General features: G+C 30.8%; 2 protein-coding genes across 2 annotated transcripts in view; both read right to left on the reverse strand.

Annotated features, from left to right (window-relative positions):
* The window catches only part of LOC126749551 (uncharacterized), a 145,610-nt gene that overhangs the window by 28,930 nt on the left and 95,422 nt on the right, over positions 1–21,258 (reverse strand). The gene's annotated exons all lie outside the window — the stretch shown is intronic.
* On the reverse strand, positions 10,197–12,886 carry LOC126749556 (uncharacterized). The gene is made up of 4 exons (XM_050459274.1): positions 12,489–12,886; positions 10,957–11,247; positions 10,767–10,901; positions 10,197–10,695 (listed from the first exon to the last, which is right to left on the reverse strand). The coding sequence occupies exons 1-3, from the start codon at positions 12,623–12,625 to the stop codon at positions 10,838–10,840; spliced, it is 492 nt and encodes a 163-aa protein (XP_050315231.1). The 5' UTR covers positions 12,626–12,886; the 3' UTR covers positions 10,197–10,695; positions 10,767–10,837.

Here is a 21,258-nt window from a genome sequence, read left to right on the forward strand (position 1 = left end):
TACAAGGTGCCCCTTTGCGAGGAGTACTTGGCAGTTTTTAAATGAAAGGTCTATCTTTAATAACAAAAAAGTTATGCAAAATTTTCGATATAAAAAAGTACATGTTAATTGTAAAAAACCGAAATTTCGATTTTTTTCAAAAACTATAATTTTTTAAATTTTAATAATTATGTGCAAGATGCCTCTTCGCTAGGAGTACTTAACAGTTTTTAAATGAAGGCTCTATCTTTTATAGCAAAAAAGTTATGCAAAATTTTCGATCTAAAAAAGTACATGTTAATCGTAAAAAACCGAAATTTAGATTTTTTTCAAAAACTACAATTTTTTTAGTTTTTGATTATTACGTACAAGGTGCCCCTTTGCGAGGAGTACTTGGCAGTTCTTAAATGAAAGCTCTATCTTTAATAACAAAAAAGTTATGCAAAATTTTCGATCTAAAAAAGTACATGTTAATTGTAAAAAACCGAAATTTCGATTTTTCTCAAAAACTATAATTTTTTCAATTTTGATAATTATGTGCAAGGTGCCCCTTCGCTAGGAGTACTTGACTGTTTTTAAATGAAAGCTCTATCTTTAATAACAAAAAAGGAATGCAAAATTTTCGATCTAAAAAAGTACATGTTAATTGTAAAAAACCGAAATTTCGATTTTTCTCAAAACCTATAATTTTTTTAATTTTGATAATTATGTGCAAGGTGCCCCTTCGCTAGGAGTACTTGACTGTTTTTAAATGAAAGCTCTATCTTTAATAACAAAAAAGTTATGCAAAATTTTCGATATAAAAAAGTACATGTTAATTGTAAAAAACCGAAATTTCGATTTTTTTCAAAAACTATAATTTTTTAAATTTTAATAATTATGTGCAAGATGCCTCTTCGCTAGGAGTACTTAACAGTTTTTAAATGAAGGCTCTATCTTTTATAGCAAAAAAGTTATGCAAAATTTTCGATCTAAAAAAGTACATGTTAATTGTAAAAAACCGAAATTTAGATTTTTTTCAAAAACTACAATTTTTTTAGTTTTTGATTATTACGTACAAGGTGCCCCTTTGCGAGGAGTACTTGGCAGTTTTTAAATGAAAGGTCTATCTTTAATAACAAAAAAGTTATGCAAAATTTTCGATATAAAAAAGTACATGTTAATTGTAAAAAACCGAAATTTCGATTTTTTTCAAAAACTATAATTTTTTAAATTTTAATAATTATGTGCAAGATGCCTCTTCGCTAGGAGTACTTAACAGTTTTTAAATGAAGGCTCTATCTTTTATAGCAAAAAAGTTATGCAAAATTTTCGATCTAAAAAAGTACATGTTAATCGTAAAAAACCGAAATTTCGATTTTTCTCAAAAACTATAATTTTTTCAATTTTGATAATTACGCGAAAGGTGCCCCTTCGCTAGGAGTACTTAACAGTTTTTAAATGAAAGCTCTATCTTTAATAACAAAAAAGTTATGCAAAATTTTCGATCTAAAAAAGTACATGTTAATTGTAAAAAACCGAAATTTCGATTTTTCTTAAAAACTATAATTTTTTCAATTTTGATAATTATGTGCAAGGTGCCCCTTTGCGAGGAGTACTTGGCAGTTTTTAAATGAAAGCTCTATCTTTAATAACAAAAAAGTTATGCAAAATTTTCGATATAAAAAAGTACATGTTAATTGTAAAAAACCGAAATTTCGATTTTTTTCAAAAACTATAATTTTTTAAATTTTAATAATTATGTGCAAGATGCCTCTTCGCTAGGAGTACTTGACTGTTTTTAAATGAAAGCTCTATCTTTAATAACAAAAAAGTAATGCAAAATTTTCGATCTAAAAAAGTACATGTTAATCGTAAAAAACCGAAATTTCGATTTTTCTCAAAAACTATAATTTTTATAATTTTGATAATTATGTGCAAGGTGCCCCTTCGCTAGGAGTACTTGACTGTTTTTAAATGAAAGCTCTATCTTTAATAACAAAAAAGTTATGCAAAATTTTCGATATAAAAAAGTACATGTAAATTGTAAAAAACCGAAATTTCGATTTTTTTCAAAAACTATAATTTTTTAAATTTTAATAATTTTGTGCAAGATGCCTCTTCGCTAGGAGTACTTAACAGTTTTTAAATGAAGGCTCTATCTTTAATAGCAAAAAAGTTATGCAAAATTTTCGATCTAAAAAAGTACATGTTAATTGTAAAAAACCGAAATTTAGATTTTTTTCAAAAACTACAATTTTTTTAGTTTTTGATTATTACGTACAAGGTGCCCCTTTGCGAGGAGTACTTGGCAGTTTTTAAATGAAAGGTCTATCTTTAATAACAAAAAAGTAATGCAAAATTTTCGATCTAAAAAAGTACATGTTAATCGTAAAAAACCGAAATTTCGATTTTTCTCAAAAACTATAATTTTTTCAATTTTGATAATTACGCGAAAGGTGCCCCTTCGCTAGGAGTACTTAACAGTTTTTAAATGAAAGCTCTATCTTTAATAACAAAAAAGTTATGCAAAATTTTCGATCTAAAAAAGTACATGTTAATTGTAAAAAACCGAAATTTCGATTTTTCTTAAAAACTATAATTTTTTCAATTTTGATAATTATGTGCAAGGTGCCCCTTTGCGAGGAGTACTTGGCAGTTTTTAAATGAAAGCTCTATCTTTAATAACAAAAAAGTTATGCAAAATTTTCGATATAAAAAAGTACATGTTAATTGTAAAAAACCGAAATTTCGATTTTTTTCAAAAACTATAATTTTTTAAATTTTAATAATTATGTGCAAGATGCCTCTTCGCTAGGAGTACTTGACTGTTTTTAAATGAAAGCTCTATCTTTAATAACAAAAAAGTAATGCAAAATTTTCGATCTAAAAAAGTACATGTTAATTGTAAAAAACCGAAATTTCGATTTTTTTCAAAAACTATAATTTTTTAAATTTTAATAATTATGTGCAAGATGCCTCTTCGCTAGGAGTACTTGACTGTTTTTAAATGAAAGCTCTATCTTTAATAACAAAAAAGTAATGCAAAATTTTCGATCTAAAAAAGTACATGTTAATTGTAAAAAACCGAAATTTCGATTTATTTCAAAGACTACAATTTTTTCAATTTTGATAATTATGTGCAAGGTGCCCCTTTGCGAGGAGTACTTGACTGTTTTTAAATGGAAGCTCTATCTTTAATAACAAAAAAGTTATGCAAAATTTTCTATCTAAAAAAGTACATGTTAATCGTAAAAAACCGAAATTTCGATTTTTCTCAAAAACTATAATTTTTTCAATTTTGATAATTACGCGAAAGGTGCCCCTTCGCTAGGAGTACTTAACAGTTTTTTAATGAAAGCTCTATCTTTAATAACAAAAAAGTTATGCAAAATTTTCTATCTAAAAAAGTACATGTTAATCGTAAAAAACCGAAATTTCGATTTTTCTCAAAAACTATAATTTTTTCAATTTTGATAATTATGTGCAAGGTGCCCCTTCGCTAGGAGTACTTGACTGTTTTTAAATGAAAGCTCTATCTTTAATAACAAAAAAGTTATGCAAAATTTTCGATATAAAAAAGTACATGTTAATTGTAAAAAACCGAAATTTCGATTTTTCTCAAAAACTATAATTTTTTCAATTTTGATAATTATGTGCAAGGTGCCCCTTCGCTAGGAGTACTTGACTGTTTTTAAATGAAAGCTCTATCTTTAATAACAAAAAAGTTATGCAAAATTTTCGATATAAAAAAGTACATGTTAATTGTAAAAAACCGAAATTTCGATTTTTTTCAAAAACTATAATTTTTTAAATTTTAATAATTATGTGCAAGATGCCTCTTCGCTAGGAGTACTTAACAGTTTTTAAATGAAGGCTCTATCTTTAATAGCAAAAAAGTTATGCAAAATTTTCGATCTAAAAAAGTACATGTTAATTGTAAAAAACCGAAATTTAGATTTTTTTCAAAAACTACAATTTTTTTAGTTTTTGATTATTACGTACAAGGTGCCCCTTTGCGAGGAGTACTTGGCAGTTTTTAAATGAAAGGTCTATCTTTAATAACAAAAAAGTAATGCAAAATTTTCGATCTAAAAAAGTACATGTTAATCGTAAAAAACCGAAATTTCGATTTTTCTCAAAAACTATAATTTTTTCAATTTTGATAATTACGCGAAAGGTGCCCCTTCGCTAGGAGTACTTAACAGTTTTTAAATGAAAGCTCTATCTTTAATAACAAAAAAGTTATGCAAAATTTTCGATCTAAAAAAGTACATGTTAATTGTAAAAAACCGAAATTTCGATTTTTCTTAAAAACTATAATGTTTTCAATTTTGATAATTATGTGCAAGGTGCCCCTTTGCGAGGAGTACTTGGCAGTTTTTAAATGAAAGCTCTATCTTTAATAACAAAAAAGTTATGCAAAATTTTCGATATAAAAAAGTACATGTTAATTGTAAAAAACCGAAATTTCGATTTTTTTCAAAAACTATAATTTTTTAAATTTTAATAATTATGTGCAAGATGCCTCTTCGCTAGGAGTACTTGACTGTTTTTAAATGAAAGCTCTATCTTTAATAACAAAAAAGTAATGCAAAATTTTCGATCTAAAAAAGTACATGTTAATCGTAAAAAACCGAAATTTCGATTTTTCTCAAAAACTATAACTTTTTCAATTTTGATAATTACGCGAAAGGTGCCCCTTCGCTACGAGTACTTAACAGTTTTTAAATGAAAGCTCTATCTTTAATAACAAAAAAGTTATGCAAAATTTTCGATATAAAAAAGTACATGTTAATTGTAAAAAACCGAAATTTCGATTTTTTTCAAAAACTATAATTTTTTAAATTTTAATAATTATGTGCAAGATGCCTCTTCGCTAGGAGTACTTGACTGTTTTTAAATGAAAGCTCTATCTTTAATAACAAAAAAGTAATGCAAAATTTTCGATCTAAAAAAGTACATGTTAATCGTAAAAAACCGAAATTTCGATTTTTCTCAAAAACTATAACTTTTTCAATTTTGATAATTACGCGAAAGGTGCCCCTTCGCTACGAGTACTTAACAGTTTTTAAATGAAAGCTCTATCTTTAATACCAAAAAAGTTATGCAAAATTTTCGATCTAAAAAAGTACATGTTAATTGTAAAAAACCGATATTTCGATTTTTCTCAAAAACTATAATTTTTTTAATTTTGATAATTATGTGCAAGGTGCCCCTTTGCGAGGAATACTTGGCAGTTTTTAAATGAAAGCTCTATCTTTAATAACAAAAAAGTTATGCAAAATTTTCGATCCAAAAAAGTACATGTTAATTGTAAAAAACCAAAATTTCGATTTTTCTCAAAAACTATAATTTTTTCAATTTTAATAATTATGTGCAAGGTGCCCCTTCGCTAGGAGTACTTGACTGTTTTTAAATGAAAGCTCTATCTTTAATAACAAAAAAGTAATGCAAAATTTTCGATCTAAAAAAGTACATGTTAATTGTAAAAAACGGAAATTTCGATTTTTTTCAAAAACTATAATTTTTTAAATTTTAATAATTATGTGCAAGATGCCTCTGCGCTAGGAGTACTTAACAGTTTTTAAATGAAAGCTCTATCTTTAATAACAAAAAAGTTATGCAAAATTTTCGATCTAAAAAAGTACATGTTAATTGTAAAAAACCGAAATTTCGATTTTTCTCAAGAACTATAATTTTTTCAATTTTGATAATTATGTGCAAGGTGCCCCTTCGCTAGGAGTACTTAACTGTTTTTAAATGAAAGCTCTATCTTTAATAGCAAAAAAGTTATGCAAAATTTTCGATCTAAAAAAGTACATGTTAATTGTAAAAAACCGAAATTTAAATTTTTTTTCAAAAACTACAATTTTTTTAGTTTTTGATTATTACGTACAAGGTGCCCCTTTGCGAGGAGTACTTGGCAGTTTTTAAATGAAAGCTCTATCTTTAATACCAAAAAAGTTATGCAAAATTTTCGATCTAAAAAAGTACATGTTAATTGTAAAAAACCGAAATTTCGATTTTTCTTAAAAACTATAATTTTTTCAATTTTGATAATTACGCGAAAGGTGCCCCTTCGCTAGGAGTACTTAACAGTTTTTAAATGAAAGCTCTATCTTTAATACCAAAAAAGTTATGCAAAATTTTCGATCTAAAAAAGTACATGTTATTTGTAAAAAACCGAAATTTCAATTTTTCTCAAAAACTATAATTTTTTTCAATTTTGATAATTATGTGCAAAATGCCTCTTCGCTAGGAGTACTTAACAGTTTTTAAATGAAGGCTCTATCTTTAATAGCAAAAAAGTTATGCAAAATTTTCGATCTAAAAAAGTACATGTTAATTGTAAAAAACCGAAATTTCGATTTTTTTCAAAAACTATAATTTTTTAAATTTTAATAATTATGTGCAAGATGCCTCTTCGCTAGGAGTACTTGACTGTTTTTAAATGAAAGCTCTATCTTTAATAACAAAAAAGTAATGCAAAATTTTCGATCTAAAAAAGTACATGTTAATCGTAAAAAACCGAAATTTCGATTTTTCTCAAAAACTATAATTTTTTCAATTTTGATAATTACGCGAAAGGTGCCCCTTCGCTAGGAGTACTTAACAGTTTTTAAATGAAAGCTCTATCTTTAATAACAAAAAAGTTATGCAAAATTTTCGATCTAAAAAAGTACATGTTAATTGTAAAAAACCGAAATTTCGATTTTTCTTAAAAACTATAATTTTTTTAATTTTGATAACTATGTGCAAGGTGCCCCTTTGCGAGGAGTACTTGGCAGTTTTTAAATGAAAGCTCTATCTTTAATAACAAAAAAGTTATGCAAAATTTTCGATCTAAAAAAGTACATGTTAATTGTAAAAAACGGAAATTTCGATTTTTTTCAAAAACTATAATTTTTTAAATTTTAATAATTATGTGCAAGATGCCTCTGCGCTAGGAGTACTTAACAGTTTTTAAATGAAAGCTCTATCTTTAATAACAAAAAAGTTATGCAAAATTTTCGATCTAAAAAAGTACATGTTAATTGTAAAAAACCGAAATTTCGATTTTTCTCAAGAACTATAATTTTTTCAATTTTGATAATTATGTGCAAGGTGCCCCTTCGCTAGGAGTACTTGACTGTTTTTAAATGAAAGCTCTATCTTTAATAACAAAAAAGTTATGCAAAATTTTCGATCCAAAAAAGTACATGTTAATTGTAAAAAACCAAAATTTCGATTTTTCTCAAAAACTATAATTTTTTCAATTTTAATAATTATGTGCAAGGTGCCCCTTCGCTAGGAGTACTTGACTGTTTTTAAATGAAAGCTCTATCTTTAATAACAAAAAAGTAATGCAAAATTTTCGATCTAAAAAAGTACATGTTAATTGTAAAAAACGGAAATTTCGATTTTTTTCAAAAACTATAATTTTTTAAATTTTAATAATTATGTGCAAGATGCCTCTGCGCTAGGAGTACTTAACAGTTTTTAAATGAAAGCTCTATCTTTAATAACAAAAAAGTTATGCAAAATTTTCGATCTAAAAAAGTACATGTTAATTGTAAAAAACCGAAATTTCGATTTTTCTCAAGAACTATAATTTTTTCAATTTTGATAATTATGTGCAAGGTGCCCCTTCGCTAGGAGTACTTGACTGTTTTTAAATGAAAGCTCTATCTTTAATAACAAAAAAGTTATGCAAAATTTTCGATATAAAAAAGTACATGTTAATTGTAAAAAACCGAAATTTCGATTTTTTTCAAAAACTATAATTTTTTAAATTTTAATAATTATATGCAAGATGCCTCTTCGCTAGGAGTACTTAACAGTTTTTAAATGAAGGCTCTATCTTTAATAGCAAAAAAGTTATGCAAAATTTTCGATCTAAGAAAGTACATGTTAATTGTAAAAAACCGAAATTTAAATTTTTTTTCAAAAACTACAATTTTTTTAGTTTTTGATTATTACGTACAAGGTGCCCCTTTGCGAGGAGTACTTGGCAGTTTTTAAATGAAAGCTCTATCTTTAATACCAAAAAAGTTATGCAAAATTTTCGATCTAAAAAAGTACATGTTAATTGTAAAAAACCGAAATTTCGATTTTTCTTAAAAACTATAATTTTTTCAATTTTGATAATTACGCGAAAGGTGCCCCTTCGCTAGGAGTACTTAACAGTTTTTAAATGAAAGCTCTATCTTTAATACCAAAAAAGTTATGCAAAATTTTCGATCTAAAAAAGTACATGTTATTTGTAAAAAACCGAAATTTCAATTTTTCTCAAAAACTATAATTTTTTTCAATTTTGATAATTATGTGCAAGATGCCTCTTCGCTAGGAGTACTTAACAGTTTTTAAATGAAGGCTCTATCTTTAATAGCAAAAAAGTTATGCAAAATTTTCGATCTAAAAAAGTACATGTTAATTGTAAAAAACCGAAATTTCGATTTTTCTCAAAAACTATAATTTTTTCAATTTTGATAATTACGCGAAAGGTGCCCCTTCGCTAGGAGTACTTAACAGTTTTTAAATGAAAGCTCTATCTTTAATAACAAAAAAGTTATGCAAAATTTTCGATCTAAAAAAGTACATGTTAATTGTAAAAAACCGAAATTTCAATTTTTCTCAAAAACTATAATTTTTTCAATTTTGATAATTATGTGCAAGGTGCCCCTTCGCAAGGAGTACTTGACTGTTTTTAAATGAAAGCTCTATCTTTAATAACAAAAAAGTTATGCAAAATTTTCGATATAAAAAAGTACATGTTAATTGTAAAAAACCGAAATTTCGATTTTTTTCAAAAACTATAATTTTTTAAATTTTAATAATTATGTGCAAGATGCCTCTTCGCTAGGAGTACTTGACTGTTTTTAAATGAAAGCTCTATCTTTAATAACAAAAAAGTAATGCAAAATTTTCGATCTAAAAAAGTACATGTTAATCGTAAAAAACCGAAATTTCGATTTTTCTCAAAAACTATAATTTTTTCAATTTTGATAATTACGCGAAAGGTGCCCCTTCGCTAGGAGTACTTAACAGTTTTTAAATGAAAGCTCTATCTTTAATAACAAAAAAGTTATGCAAAATTTTCGATCTAAAAAAGTACATGTTAATTGTAAAAAACCGAAATTTCGATTTTTCTTAAAAACTATAATTTTTTTAATTTTGATAACTATGTGCAAGGTGCCCCTTTGCGAGGAGTACTTGGCAGTTTTTAAATGAAAGCTCTATCTTTAATAACAAAAAAGTTATGCAAAATTTTCGATCTAAAAAAGTACATGTTAATTGTAAAAAACCGAAATTTCGATTTTTCTCAAAAACTATAATTTTTTCAATTTTGATAATTACGCGAAAGGTGCCCCTTCGCTAGGAGTACTTAACAGTTTTTAAATGAAAGCTCTATCTTTAATAACAAAAAAGTTATGCAAAATTTTCGATCTAAAAAAGTACATGTTAATTGTAAAAAACCGATATTTCGATTTTTCTCAAAAACTATAATTTTTTTAATTTTGATAATTATGTGCAAGGTGCCCCTTTGCGAGGAGTACTTGTCAGTTTTTAAATGAAAGCTCTATCTTTAATAACAAAAAAGTTATGCAAAATTTTCGATCCAAAAAAGTACATGTTAATTGTAAAAAACCAAAATTTCGATTTTTCTCAAAAACTATAATTTTTTCAATTTTAATAATTATGTGCAAGGTGCCCCTTCGCTAGGAGTACTTGACTGTTTTTAAATGAAAGCTCTATCTTTAATAACAAAAAAGTAATGCAAAATTTTCGATCTAAAAAAGTACATGTTAATTGTAAAAAACCGAAATTTCGATTTTTGTCAAAAACTATAATTTTTTTAATTTTGATAATTATGTGCAAGGTGCCCCTTTGCGAGGAGTACCTGGCAGTTTTTAAATGAAAGCTCTATCTTTAATAACAAAAAAGTTATGCAAAATTTTCGATCTAAAAAAGTACATGTTAATCGTAAAAAACCTAAATTTCGATTTTTCTCAAAAACTATAATTTTTTCAATTTTGATAATTATGTGCAAGGTGCCCCTTTGCGAGGAGTACTTGGCAGTTTTTAAATGAAAGCTCTATCTTTAATAACAAAAAAGTTATGCAAAATTTTCGATCTAAAAAAGTACATGTTAATCGTAAAAAACATAAATTTCGATTTTTCTCAAAAACTATATTTTTTTCAATTTTGATATTTATGTGCAAGGTGCCCCTTTGCATGGAGTACTTGACAGTTTTTAAATGAAAGCTCTATCTTTAATAACAAAAAAGTTATGCAAAATTTTAAAACTAATAAACTTTGTGAAATTTCAGTTTTTCCACGTTTCAAGTTTTTTTTTACAATGAGTGCGACAGAGATAAACTTATAAGCTACAAAGTCCACCCACAAGTCAGTTTTGACCCCTGTTGACTTTTTTTAAATTTTCTTACTAAAAACTGATTTAAAAGACTTAATCGTACTATCCCCCTAGCACATTCCGTTCTACAATAATTATAAAAACAAACACGATATAGCTTGACTTGCCTTAATCCTAACTTCTTCTGACTCGTCTTGCATCAGTCTGTTCAGTTTATCACAGACAGTTTCCAGTGAAACTTTCGGTTTATTCTCGGGTAGTAGTTCGGCGTAGAACAAACCGATGACAAGGGCGGGATTGGCCCTTAGACGCCACCTTTAAACCAACTCGTCCTCGATTTGACCCCCAAATAATCTTGATATCTTTGATTCCATAAATCCCTAGTTAAATTCAAAATATATCACAGACGAACTGCATGAATATTACATTTAAGGTGCTGCCATTTACTTACCATGCGTTTAATTAACTCCCCAATAAAATCCGTGAACATCAAGTCGGTGTCATCGCCCAAACACTCCTGGATCATGCGGTATACCTCCGGAAAATCCAGATAAGGGCCAACCTTCTGCATTGTACTTTTACAGGCCTAAATGGGGTCCATGCATGAGTTAAGTGAGTAAAATGATCCAAAAAAGTCATACCTTGACAATATACACGTCTGGAGCGCATAGATGCAAGAGTAAAGTGATGAGGTTCCCTTGGATCTCACTCGATCCTTGAATGCCTCCAAATTGGTCTCCTGGCCAAAGGATGTTGCCAGATCTCCTAATAACTGGATCGAGGATCTCCTTAGACGTGGATCCTCTTGACTGAATAGCAACTTGATCCTCACTGCTCCGGTAACTTGAAAGGAACTGAATTTGTACCCTGGCAAACTGTTCAGGAGTTTCGAGAAGGATTGCAGGGACTCCAGGATCAGCTCGCTTTCGTTCCTAGATAAGGAAGAATAGGTCGATCATTTTGTAAATGATTATATTAAGAGTAGAACCTTTCAAGGAACCTACAGTTGAGTAGCTCGTTGTCGAGTTATTTCTTCGGGTCCTATTTATTTATTAAGAAATAAATCCTGGAATTTTTACTGAATTGACTTAGAAAATGGACAATATTGATAATGTGGACTAAAAACTCATTAAAATCCATATCGAGATTTGATCACCAGAAACAAAGTCTGTGATAATCACAGGAAAGCTTGCCGGTCAATAAAATCAATCAATTAATAAATTGTCACTGCCAAAATTAGATGTTTTATTTGTAATTCTCATGGTAGAGATTTATTCAAAGTAAGTATATGTAAACGGAATCCAGGTATTTGAGGTTTTTAAAGAAAAAGAGAGAGAAGAAGAAGAAGAAAAAGAAGAAGCAGAAGAAACTTTGGGTTCAACTGCTTGTAAAAAATCAATAATTTTGTCCAGGCATTTAAAAAAGAGGAAGAAGGAGAAGAGAAGTAGAATGTAGCCAAAGTGCGAGAGAAATGAGGGAGGGAAAGGGATAGACAATGAGACGCCCACAGGAGTGGAGGAAACCAGAGGGTTGTCTGTCCATTTTCCTACCTCGTTTCCCTCTCACACTCGTTACTGCTACTTCTCTTCTTCTTCTTCTTTTTCAACGGTGTCAAATACTCGGAAGAAGTTATTGATTTGCCAAACCTGCCATTCTGCCCATCATTTGGGCAACTTATAACAATAAATGTTTTTTTTGGACTTTTATTGTAATGGGATTTTTAGTCCCGAGGGTTCGTATGTCAAAGAAACCACTTATGTCGGGAAATCTCAGTTAATTCACCTCAGTTATGGGCTTAGTTTTAACACCTTTTAATAACAAAATAGATAACATAAATTGCTAGCCAAGAAACAGGACAGTTGTAACCTTACCTATTAATAATAAAAGCACTGACCCGGATTAAAACCTTTTAACGGAACCACAGAGTCAAAAGCGCCATACTTCTTTATTAAATGGTGATAAACGAAGTAATAATCATACGAATACTCCGAGCAGAAATGTAGGGTTTAAAGAATGTCACACATTTCCACAAATAAATAAAAAATTTAAGACGCCCGATATTCTAATAGAACGAACTATAGCAAATTTAGAGGTCGTTTCGCTACATTATATATTTTGTTTGTGGTTTGATATTTTTTTTTAATTTTCAAAATTTTTAAGTTAAGAAACTTACCCCAAATTGTTATAATCCAAACAGTCCATTAAAATGCCCAGTATCTGATTGCAGTACCGCACCACGAGCTCCTTATTCAAATTCTCCGGGGCATACCCCGACCTTCCGCACCCAGCAGCTCTGGTCCAGCTGGACATCCAAAATCATCTCCAATAGGTTTTCTATTAAAACCACCTGTTTGCTCTCTACATTGTCCTTGATCAAGTAGGTAAAGAAAGCGACCACTACCGTCCACTGAGGTATCAGGTCCGACCGAATACTGGGCCCATAAAGGAGGCGATCCATGACAAAGTGTGCTACATGTCTGCACATACGTCCCCCACCACTGTTTCGGTCATTTTTAGAAAGAGAAGTTAGTCCTGGTCGTTGCAGAGAGAGCTGGAGAATAAAAGATATGCTCACATGTGAACGAGTGAGTCAACCCATATCCCCCACCCGCCCCACACTGTTTATCAGTAAGAAATTATATACCCCCCCCCTCTTTCAAATTTTTTCATAATTTTTTTTTATTCGAATTCCAACTAACTATAACAGCGGATTATTCTGATCACCTAGATTACGAAAACACCGGGTTATAACAGGATCCGAGCAGAACTAAGGGAATGAGAGCACTTTGAAAATACTGAAAAAGTCGTTTTCGACGTCCGATTTTGAGGCCAAAAATGGGCTACAAAAATGCCATATCTCGGCTCTCGTAGAAGCTACGACCTTGCGGATGGTCTCGTTGCATTCAAAAGGACCAAACTAAGACAAAACCGTTGGAATTTTCACGATAGCTCATATAGGAGCCGAGATATGAGCCTTCAAAATTTGGGTTTTTTCATTTTTCGGGTATACCCCCCCGTATCGAATTTTTTCACCAAAAATTGATTTTTTCGAAATCAAACTAAGTATACCAGCGTCTTATTCTGATCACCTAGATTACGAAAACACCGGGTTATAACAGGATCCGAGCAGAACTAAGGGAATGAGAGCACTTTGAAAATCCTGAAAAAGTCGTTTTCGACGTCCGTTTTTGAGGCCAAAAATGGGCTACAAAAATGCCATATCTCGGCTCTCGTAGAAGCTACGATCTTGCGGATGGTCTCGTTGGATTCAGAAGGACGAAACTAAGACAAAACCGTTGGAATTTTCATGATAATTCATATAGAAGACGAGATATGAGCCTTCAAAGTTTGGGTTTCTTCATTTTTCCGGTATACCCCCCCGTATCGAATTTTTTCACCAAAAATTGATTTTTTTCAAAGTCAAACTAAGTATACCAGCGTCTTATTCTGATCACCTAGATTACGAAAACACCGGGTTATAACAGGATCCGAGCAGAACTAAGGGAATGAGAGCACTTTGAAAATCCTGAAAAAGTCGTTTTCGACGTCCGTTTTTGAGGCCAAAAATGGGCTACAAAAATGCCATATCTCGGCTCTCGTAGAAGCTACGACCTTGCGGATGGTCTCGTTGGATTCAGAAGGACGAAACTAAGACAAAACCGTTGGAATTTTCACGATAGCTCATATAGAAGCCGAGATATGAGCCTTCAAAGTTTGGGTTTTTTCATTTTTCGGGTATACCCCCCCGTATCGAATTTTTTCACCAAAAATTGATTTTTTCGAAATCAAACTAAGTATACCAGCGTCTTATTCTGATCACCTAGATTACGAAAACACCGGGTTATAACAGGATCCGAGCAGAACTAAGGAGCCTTCAAAGTTTGGGTTTTTTCATTTTTCGGGTATACCCCCCCGTATCGAATTTTTTCACCAAAAATTGATTTTTTCGAAATCAAACTAAGTATACCAGCGTCTTATTCTGATCACCTAGATTACGAAAACACCGGGTTATAACAGGATTCAAGCAGAACTAAGGGAATGAGAGCACTTTGAAAATCCTGAAAAAGTCGTTTTCGACGTCCGTTTTTGAGGCCAAAAATAGGCTACAAAAATGCCATATCTCGGCTCTCGTAGAAGCTACGACCTTGCGGATGGTCTCGTTGGATTCAGAAGGACGAAACTAAGACAAAACCGTTGGAATTTTCCCGATAGCTCATATACAAGCCGAGATATGAGCCTTCAAAGTTTGGGTTTTTTCATTTTTCGGGTATACCCCCCCGTATCGAATTTTTTCACCAAAAATTGATTTTTTTCAAAGTCAAACTAAGTATACCAGCGTCTTATTCTGATCACCTAGATTACGAAAACACCGGGTTATAACAGGATCCGAGCAGAACTAAGGGAATGAGAGCACTTTGAAAATCCTGAAAAAGTCGTTTTCGACGTCCGTTTTTGAGGCCAAAAATGGGCTACAAAAATGCCATATCTCGGCTCTCGTAGAAGCTACGACCTTGCGGATGGTCTCGTTGCATTCAGAAGGACCAAACTAAGACAAAACCGTTGGAATTTTCACGATAGCTCATATAGGAGCCGAGATATGAGCCTTCAAAATTTGGGTTTTTTCATTTTTCGGGTATACCCCCCCGTATCGAATTTTTTCACCAAAAATTGATTTTTTTCAAAGTCAAACTAAGTATACCAGCGTCTTATTCTGATCACCTAGATTACGAAAACACCGGGTTATAACAGGATCCGAGCAGAACTAAGGGAATGAGAGCACTTTGAAAATACTGAAAAAGTCGTTTTCGATGTCCGATTTTGAGGCCAAAAATGGGCTACAAAAATGCCATATCTCGGCTCTCGTAGAAGCTACGACCTTGCGGATGGTCTCGTTGGATTCAGAAGGACGAAACTAAGACAAAACCGTTGGAATTTTCACGATAGCTCCCATAGAAGCCGAGATATCGACCTTCAAAGTTTGAGTTTTTTCATTTTTCGGGTATACCCCCCCGTATCGAATTTTTTCACCAAAAATTGATTTTTTCGAAATCAAACTAAGTATACCAGCGTCTTATTCTGATCACCTAGATTACGAAAACACCGGGTTATAACAGGATCCGAGCAGAACTAAGGGAATGAGAGCACTTTGAAAATCCTGAAAAAGTCGTTTTCGACGTCCGTTTTTGAGGCCAAAAATGGGCTACAAAAATGCCATATCTCGGCTCTCGTAGAAGCTACGACCTTGCGGATGGTCTCGTTGGATTCAGAAGGAAGAAACTAAGACAAAACCGTTGGAATTTTCCCGATAGCTCATATACAAGCCGAGATATGAGCCTTCAAAGTTTGGGTTTCTTCATTTTTCGGGTATACCCCCCCGTATCGAATTTTTTCACCAAAAATTGATTTTTTTCAAAGTCAAACTAAGTATACCAGCGTCTTATTCTGATCACCTAGATTACGAAAACGCCGGGTTATAACAGGATCCGAGCAGAACTAAGGGAATGAGAGCACTTTGAAAATCCTGAAAAAGTCGTTTTCGACGTCCGTTTTTGAGGCCAAAAATGGGCTACAAAAATGCCATATCTCAGCTCTCGTAAAAGCTACGACCTTGCGGATGGTCTCGTTGGATTCAGAAGGACGAAACTAAGACAAAACCGTTGGAATTTTCACGATAGCTCCCATAGAAGCCGAGATATCGACCTTCAAAGTTTGAGTTTTTTCATTTTTCGGGTATACCCCCCCGTATCGAATTTTTTCACCAAAAATTGATTTTTTCGAAATCAAACTAAGTATACCAGCGTCTTATTCTGATCACCTAGATTACGAAAACACCGGGTTATAACAGGATCCGAGCAGAACTAAGGGAATGAGAGCACTTTGAAAATTCTGAAAAAGTCGTTTTCGACGTCCGTTTTTAAAGCCAAAAATGGGCTACAAAAATGCCATATCTCGGCTCTCGTAGAAGCTACGACCTTGCGGATGGTCTCGTTGGATTCAGAAGGAAGAAACTAAGACAAAACCGTTGGAATTTTCCCGATAGCTCATATACAAGCCGAGATATGAGCCTTCAAAGTTTGGGTTTCTTCATTTTTCGGGTATACCCCCCCGTATCGAATTTTTTCACCAAAAATTGATTTTTTTCAAAGTCAAACTAAGTATACCAGCGTCTTATTCTGATCACCTAGATTACGAAAACACCGGGTTATAACAGGATCCGAGCAGAACTAAGGGAATGAGAGCACTTTGAACACATCTCGTGAGAGTTTCGACGTCCGTTTTTGAGGCCAAAAATGGGCTACAAAAAATGCCATATCTCGGCTCTCGTAGAAGCTACGACCTTGCGGGTGGTCTCGTTGGATTCAAAAGGACGAAACTAAGACAAAACCGTTGGAATTTTCACGATAGCTCATATAGAAGCCGAGATATGAGCCTTCAAAGTTTGGGTTTTTTCATTTTTCTGGTATACCCCCCCCGTATCGAATTTTTTCACCAAAAATTGATTTTTTTCAAAGTCAAACTAAGTATACCAGCGTCTTATTCTGATCACCTAGATTACGAAAACACCGGGTTATAACAGGATCCGAGCAGAACTAAGGGAATGAGAGCACTTTGAAAATCCTGAAAAAGTCGTTTTCGACGTCCGTTTTTGAGGCCAAAAATGGGCTACAAAAATGCCATATCTCGGCTCTCGTAGAAGCTACGATCTTGCGGATGGTCTCGTTGGATTCAGAAGGACGAAAATAAGACAAAACCGTTGGAATTTTCACGATAGCTCCCATAGAAGCCGAGATATCGACCTTCAAAGTTTGAGTTTTTTAATTTTTCGGGTATACCCCCCCCGTATCAAATTTTTTCACCAAAAATTGATTTTTTTTCAAAGTCAAACTAAGTATACCAGCGTCTTATTCTGATCACCTAGATTACGAAAACACCGGGTTATAACAGGATCCGAGCAGAACTAAGGGAATGAGAGCACTTTGAAAATCCTGAAAAAGTCGTTTTCGACGTCCGTTTTTGACGCCAAAAATGGGCTACAAAAATGCCATATCTCGGCTCTCGTAGAAGCTACGATCTTGCGGATGGTCTCGTTGGATTCAGAAGGACGAAACTAAGACAAAACCATTGGAATTTTCATGATAATTCGTATAGAAGCCGAGATATGAGCCTTCAAAATTTTCGATCTAAAAAAGTACATGTTAATTGTAAAAAACCGAAATTTCGATTTTTCTCAAAAACTATAATTTTTTTCAATTTTGATAATTATGTGCAAGGTGCCCCTTCGCTAGGAGTACCTGACTGTTTTTAAATGAAAGCTCTATCTTTAATAACAAAAAAGTTATGCAACATTTTCGATCTAAAAAAGTACATGTTAATTGTAAAAAACCGAAATTTCGATTTTTTTCAAAAACTATAATTTTTTAGATTTTGATTATTACGTACAAAGTGCCCCTTTGCCAGGAGTGCTTGGCAGTTTTTAAATGAAAGCTTTATCTTTAATAACAAAAAAGGTATGCAAAATTTTCGATCTAAAAAAGTACATGTTATTTGTAAAAAACCGAAATTTCGATTTTTTTTAAAAACTATAATTTTTTAGATTTTGATTATTACGTACAAAGTGCCCCTTTGCCAGGAGTGCTTGGCAGTTTTTAAATGAAAGCTTTATCTTTAATAACAAAAAAGTTATGCAAAATTTTCGATCTAAAAAAGTACATGTTAATTGTAAAAAACCGAAATTTCGATTTATTTCAAAGACTACAATTTTTTCAATTTTGACACATCTCGTGAGAGTGCCCCTTTGCGAGGAGTACTTGACTGTTTTTAAATGGAAGCTCTATCTTTAATAACAAAAAAGTTATGCAAAATTTTCTATCTAAAAAAGTACATGTTAATCGTAAAAAACCGAAATTTCGATTTTTCTCAAAAACTATAATTTTTTCAATTTTGATAATTATGTGCAAGGTGCCCCTTTGCGAGGAGTACTTGGCAGTTCTTAAATGAAAGCTCTATCTTTAATAACAAAAAAGTTATGCAAAATTTTCGATCTAAAAAAGTACATGTTAATTGTAAAAAACCGAAATTTCGATTTTTCTCAAAAACTATAATTTTTTCAATTTTGATAATTATGTGCAAGGTGCCCCTTCGCTAGGAGTACTTGACTGTTTTTAAATGAAAGCTCTATCTTTAATAACAAAAAAGTAATGCAAAATTTTCGATCTAAAAAAGTACATGTTAATTGTAAAAAACCGAAATTTCGATTTTTCTCAAAAACTATAATTTTTTCAATTTTGATAATTATGTGCAAGGTGCCCCTTCGCTAGGAGTACTTGACTGTTTTTAAATGAAAGCTCTATCTTTAATAACAAAAAAGTTATGCAAAATTTTCGATATAAAAAAGTACATGTTAATTGTAAAAAACCGAAATTTCGATTTTTTTCAAAAACTATAATTTTTTAAATTTTAATAATTATGTGCAAGATGCCTCTTCGCTAGGAGTACTTAACAGTTTTTAAATGAAGGCTCTATCTTTAATAGCAAAAAAGTTATGCAAAATTTTCGATCTAAAAAAGTACATGTTAATTGTAAAAAACCGAAATTTAGATTTTTTTCAAAAACTACAATTTTTTTAGTTTTTGATTATTACGTACAAGGTGCCCCTTTGCAAGGAGTACTTGGCAGTTTTTAAATGAAAGGTCTATCTTTAATAACAAAAAAGTTATGCAAGATTTTCGATCTAAAAAAGTACATGTTAATTGTAAAAAACCGAAATTTCGATTTTTCTCAAAAACTATAATTTTTTCAATTTTGATAATTACGCGAAAGGTGCCCCTTCGCTAGGAGTACTTAACAGTTTTTAAATGAAAGCTCTATCTTTAATAACAAAAAAGTTATGCAAAATTTTCGATCTAAAAAAGTACATGTTAATTGTAAAAAACCGAAATTTCGATTTTTCTCAAAAACTATAATTTTTTCAATTTTGATAATTATGTGCAAGGTGCCCCTTCGCTAGGAGTACTTGACTGTTTTTAAATGAAAGCTCTATCTTTAATAACAAAAAAGTTATGCAAAATTTTCGATATAAAAAAGTACATGTTAATTGTAAAAAACCGAAATTTCGATTTTTTTCAAAAACTATAATTTTTTAAATTTTAATAATTATGTGCAAGATGCCTCTTCGCTAGGAGTACTTAACAGTTTTTAAATGAAGGCTCTATCTTTAATAGCAAAAAAGTTATGCAAAATTTTCGATCTAAAAAAGTACATGTTAATTGTAAAAAACCGAAATTTCGATTTTTCTCAAAAACTATAATTTTTTCAATTTTGATAATTACGCGAAAGGTGCCCCTTCGCTAGGAGTACTTAACAGTTTTTAAATGAAAGCTCTATCTTTAATAACAAAAAAGTTATGCAAAATTTTCGATCTAAAAAAGTACATGTTAATTGTAAAAAACCGAAATTTCGATTTTTCTCAAAAACTATAATTTTTTCAATTTTGATAATTATGTGCAAGGTGCCCCTTCGCTAGGAGTACTTGACTGTTTTTAAATGAAAGCTCTATCTTTAATAACAAAAAAGTTATGCAAAATTTTCGATATAAAAAAGTACATGTTAATTGTGAAAAACCGAAATTTCGATTTTTTTCAAAAACTATAATTTTTTAAATTTTAATAATTATGTGCAAGATGCCTCTTCGCTAGGAGTACTTGACTGTTTTTAAATGAAAGCTCTATCTTTAATAACAAAAAAGTAATGCAAAATTTTCGATCTAAAAAAGTACATGTTAATCGTAAAAAACCGAAATTTCGATTTTTCTCAAAAACTATAATTTTTTCAATTTTGATAATTACGCGAAAGGTGCCCCTTCGCTAGGAGTACTTAACAGTTTTTAAATGAAAGCTCTATCTTTAATAACAAAAAAGTTATGCAAAATTTTCGATCTAAAAAAGTACATGTTAATTGTAAAAAACCGAAATTTCGATTTTTCTTAAAAACTATAATTTTTACAATTTTGATAATTATGTGCAAGGTGCCCCTTTGCGAGGAGTACTTGGCAGTTTTCAAATGAAAGCTCTATCTTTAATAACAAAAAAGTTATGCAAAATTTTCGATATAAAAAAGTACATGTTAATTGTAAAAAACCGAAATTTCGATTTTTTTCAAAAACTATAATTTTTTAAATTTTAATAATTATTTGCAAGATGCCTCTTCGCTAGGAGTACTTGACTGTTTTTAAATGAAAGCTCTATCTTTAATAACAAAAAAGTAATGCAAAATTTTCGATCTAAAAAAGTACATGTTAATCGTAAAAAACCGAAATTTCGATTTTTCTCAAAAACTATAATTTTTTCAATTTTGATAATTACGCGAAAGGTGCCCCTTCGCTAGGAGTACTTAACAGTTTTTAAATGAAAGCTCTATCTTTAATAACAAAAAAGTTATGCATAATTTTCGATCTAAAAAAGTACATGTTAATTGTAAAAAACCGAAATTTCGATTTTTCTCAAAAACTATAATTTTTTCAATTTTGATAATTATGTGCAAGGTGCCCCTTTGCGAGGAGTACTTGGCAGTTTTTAAATGAAAGCTCTATCTTTAATAACAAAAAAGTTATGCAAAATTTTCGATCTAAAAAAGTACATGTTAATTTAAAAAACCGAAATTTCGATTTATTTCAAAGACTACAATTTTTTCAATTTTGATAATTATGTGCAAGGTGCCCCTTTGCGAGGAGTACTTGACTGTTTTTAAATGGAAGCTCTATCTTTAATAACAAAAAAGTTATGCAAAATTTTCTATCTAAAAAAGTACATGTTAATCGTAAAAAACCGAAATTTCGATTTTTCTCAAAAACTATAATTTTTTCAATTTTGATAATTATGTGCAAGGTGCCCCTTTGCGAGGAGTACTTGGCAGTTCTTAAATGAAAGCTCTATCTTTAATAACAA

The sequence above is a fragment of the Anthonomus grandis genome, unplaced genomic scaffold, assembly GCF_022605725.1.
Source record: "Anthonomus grandis grandis unplaced genomic scaffold, icAntGran1.3 ctg00000301.1, whole genome shotgun sequence".
NCBI classification, from domain to species: Eukaryota; Metazoa; Arthropoda; class Insecta; order Coleoptera; family Curculionidae; genus Anthonomus; species Anthonomus grandis.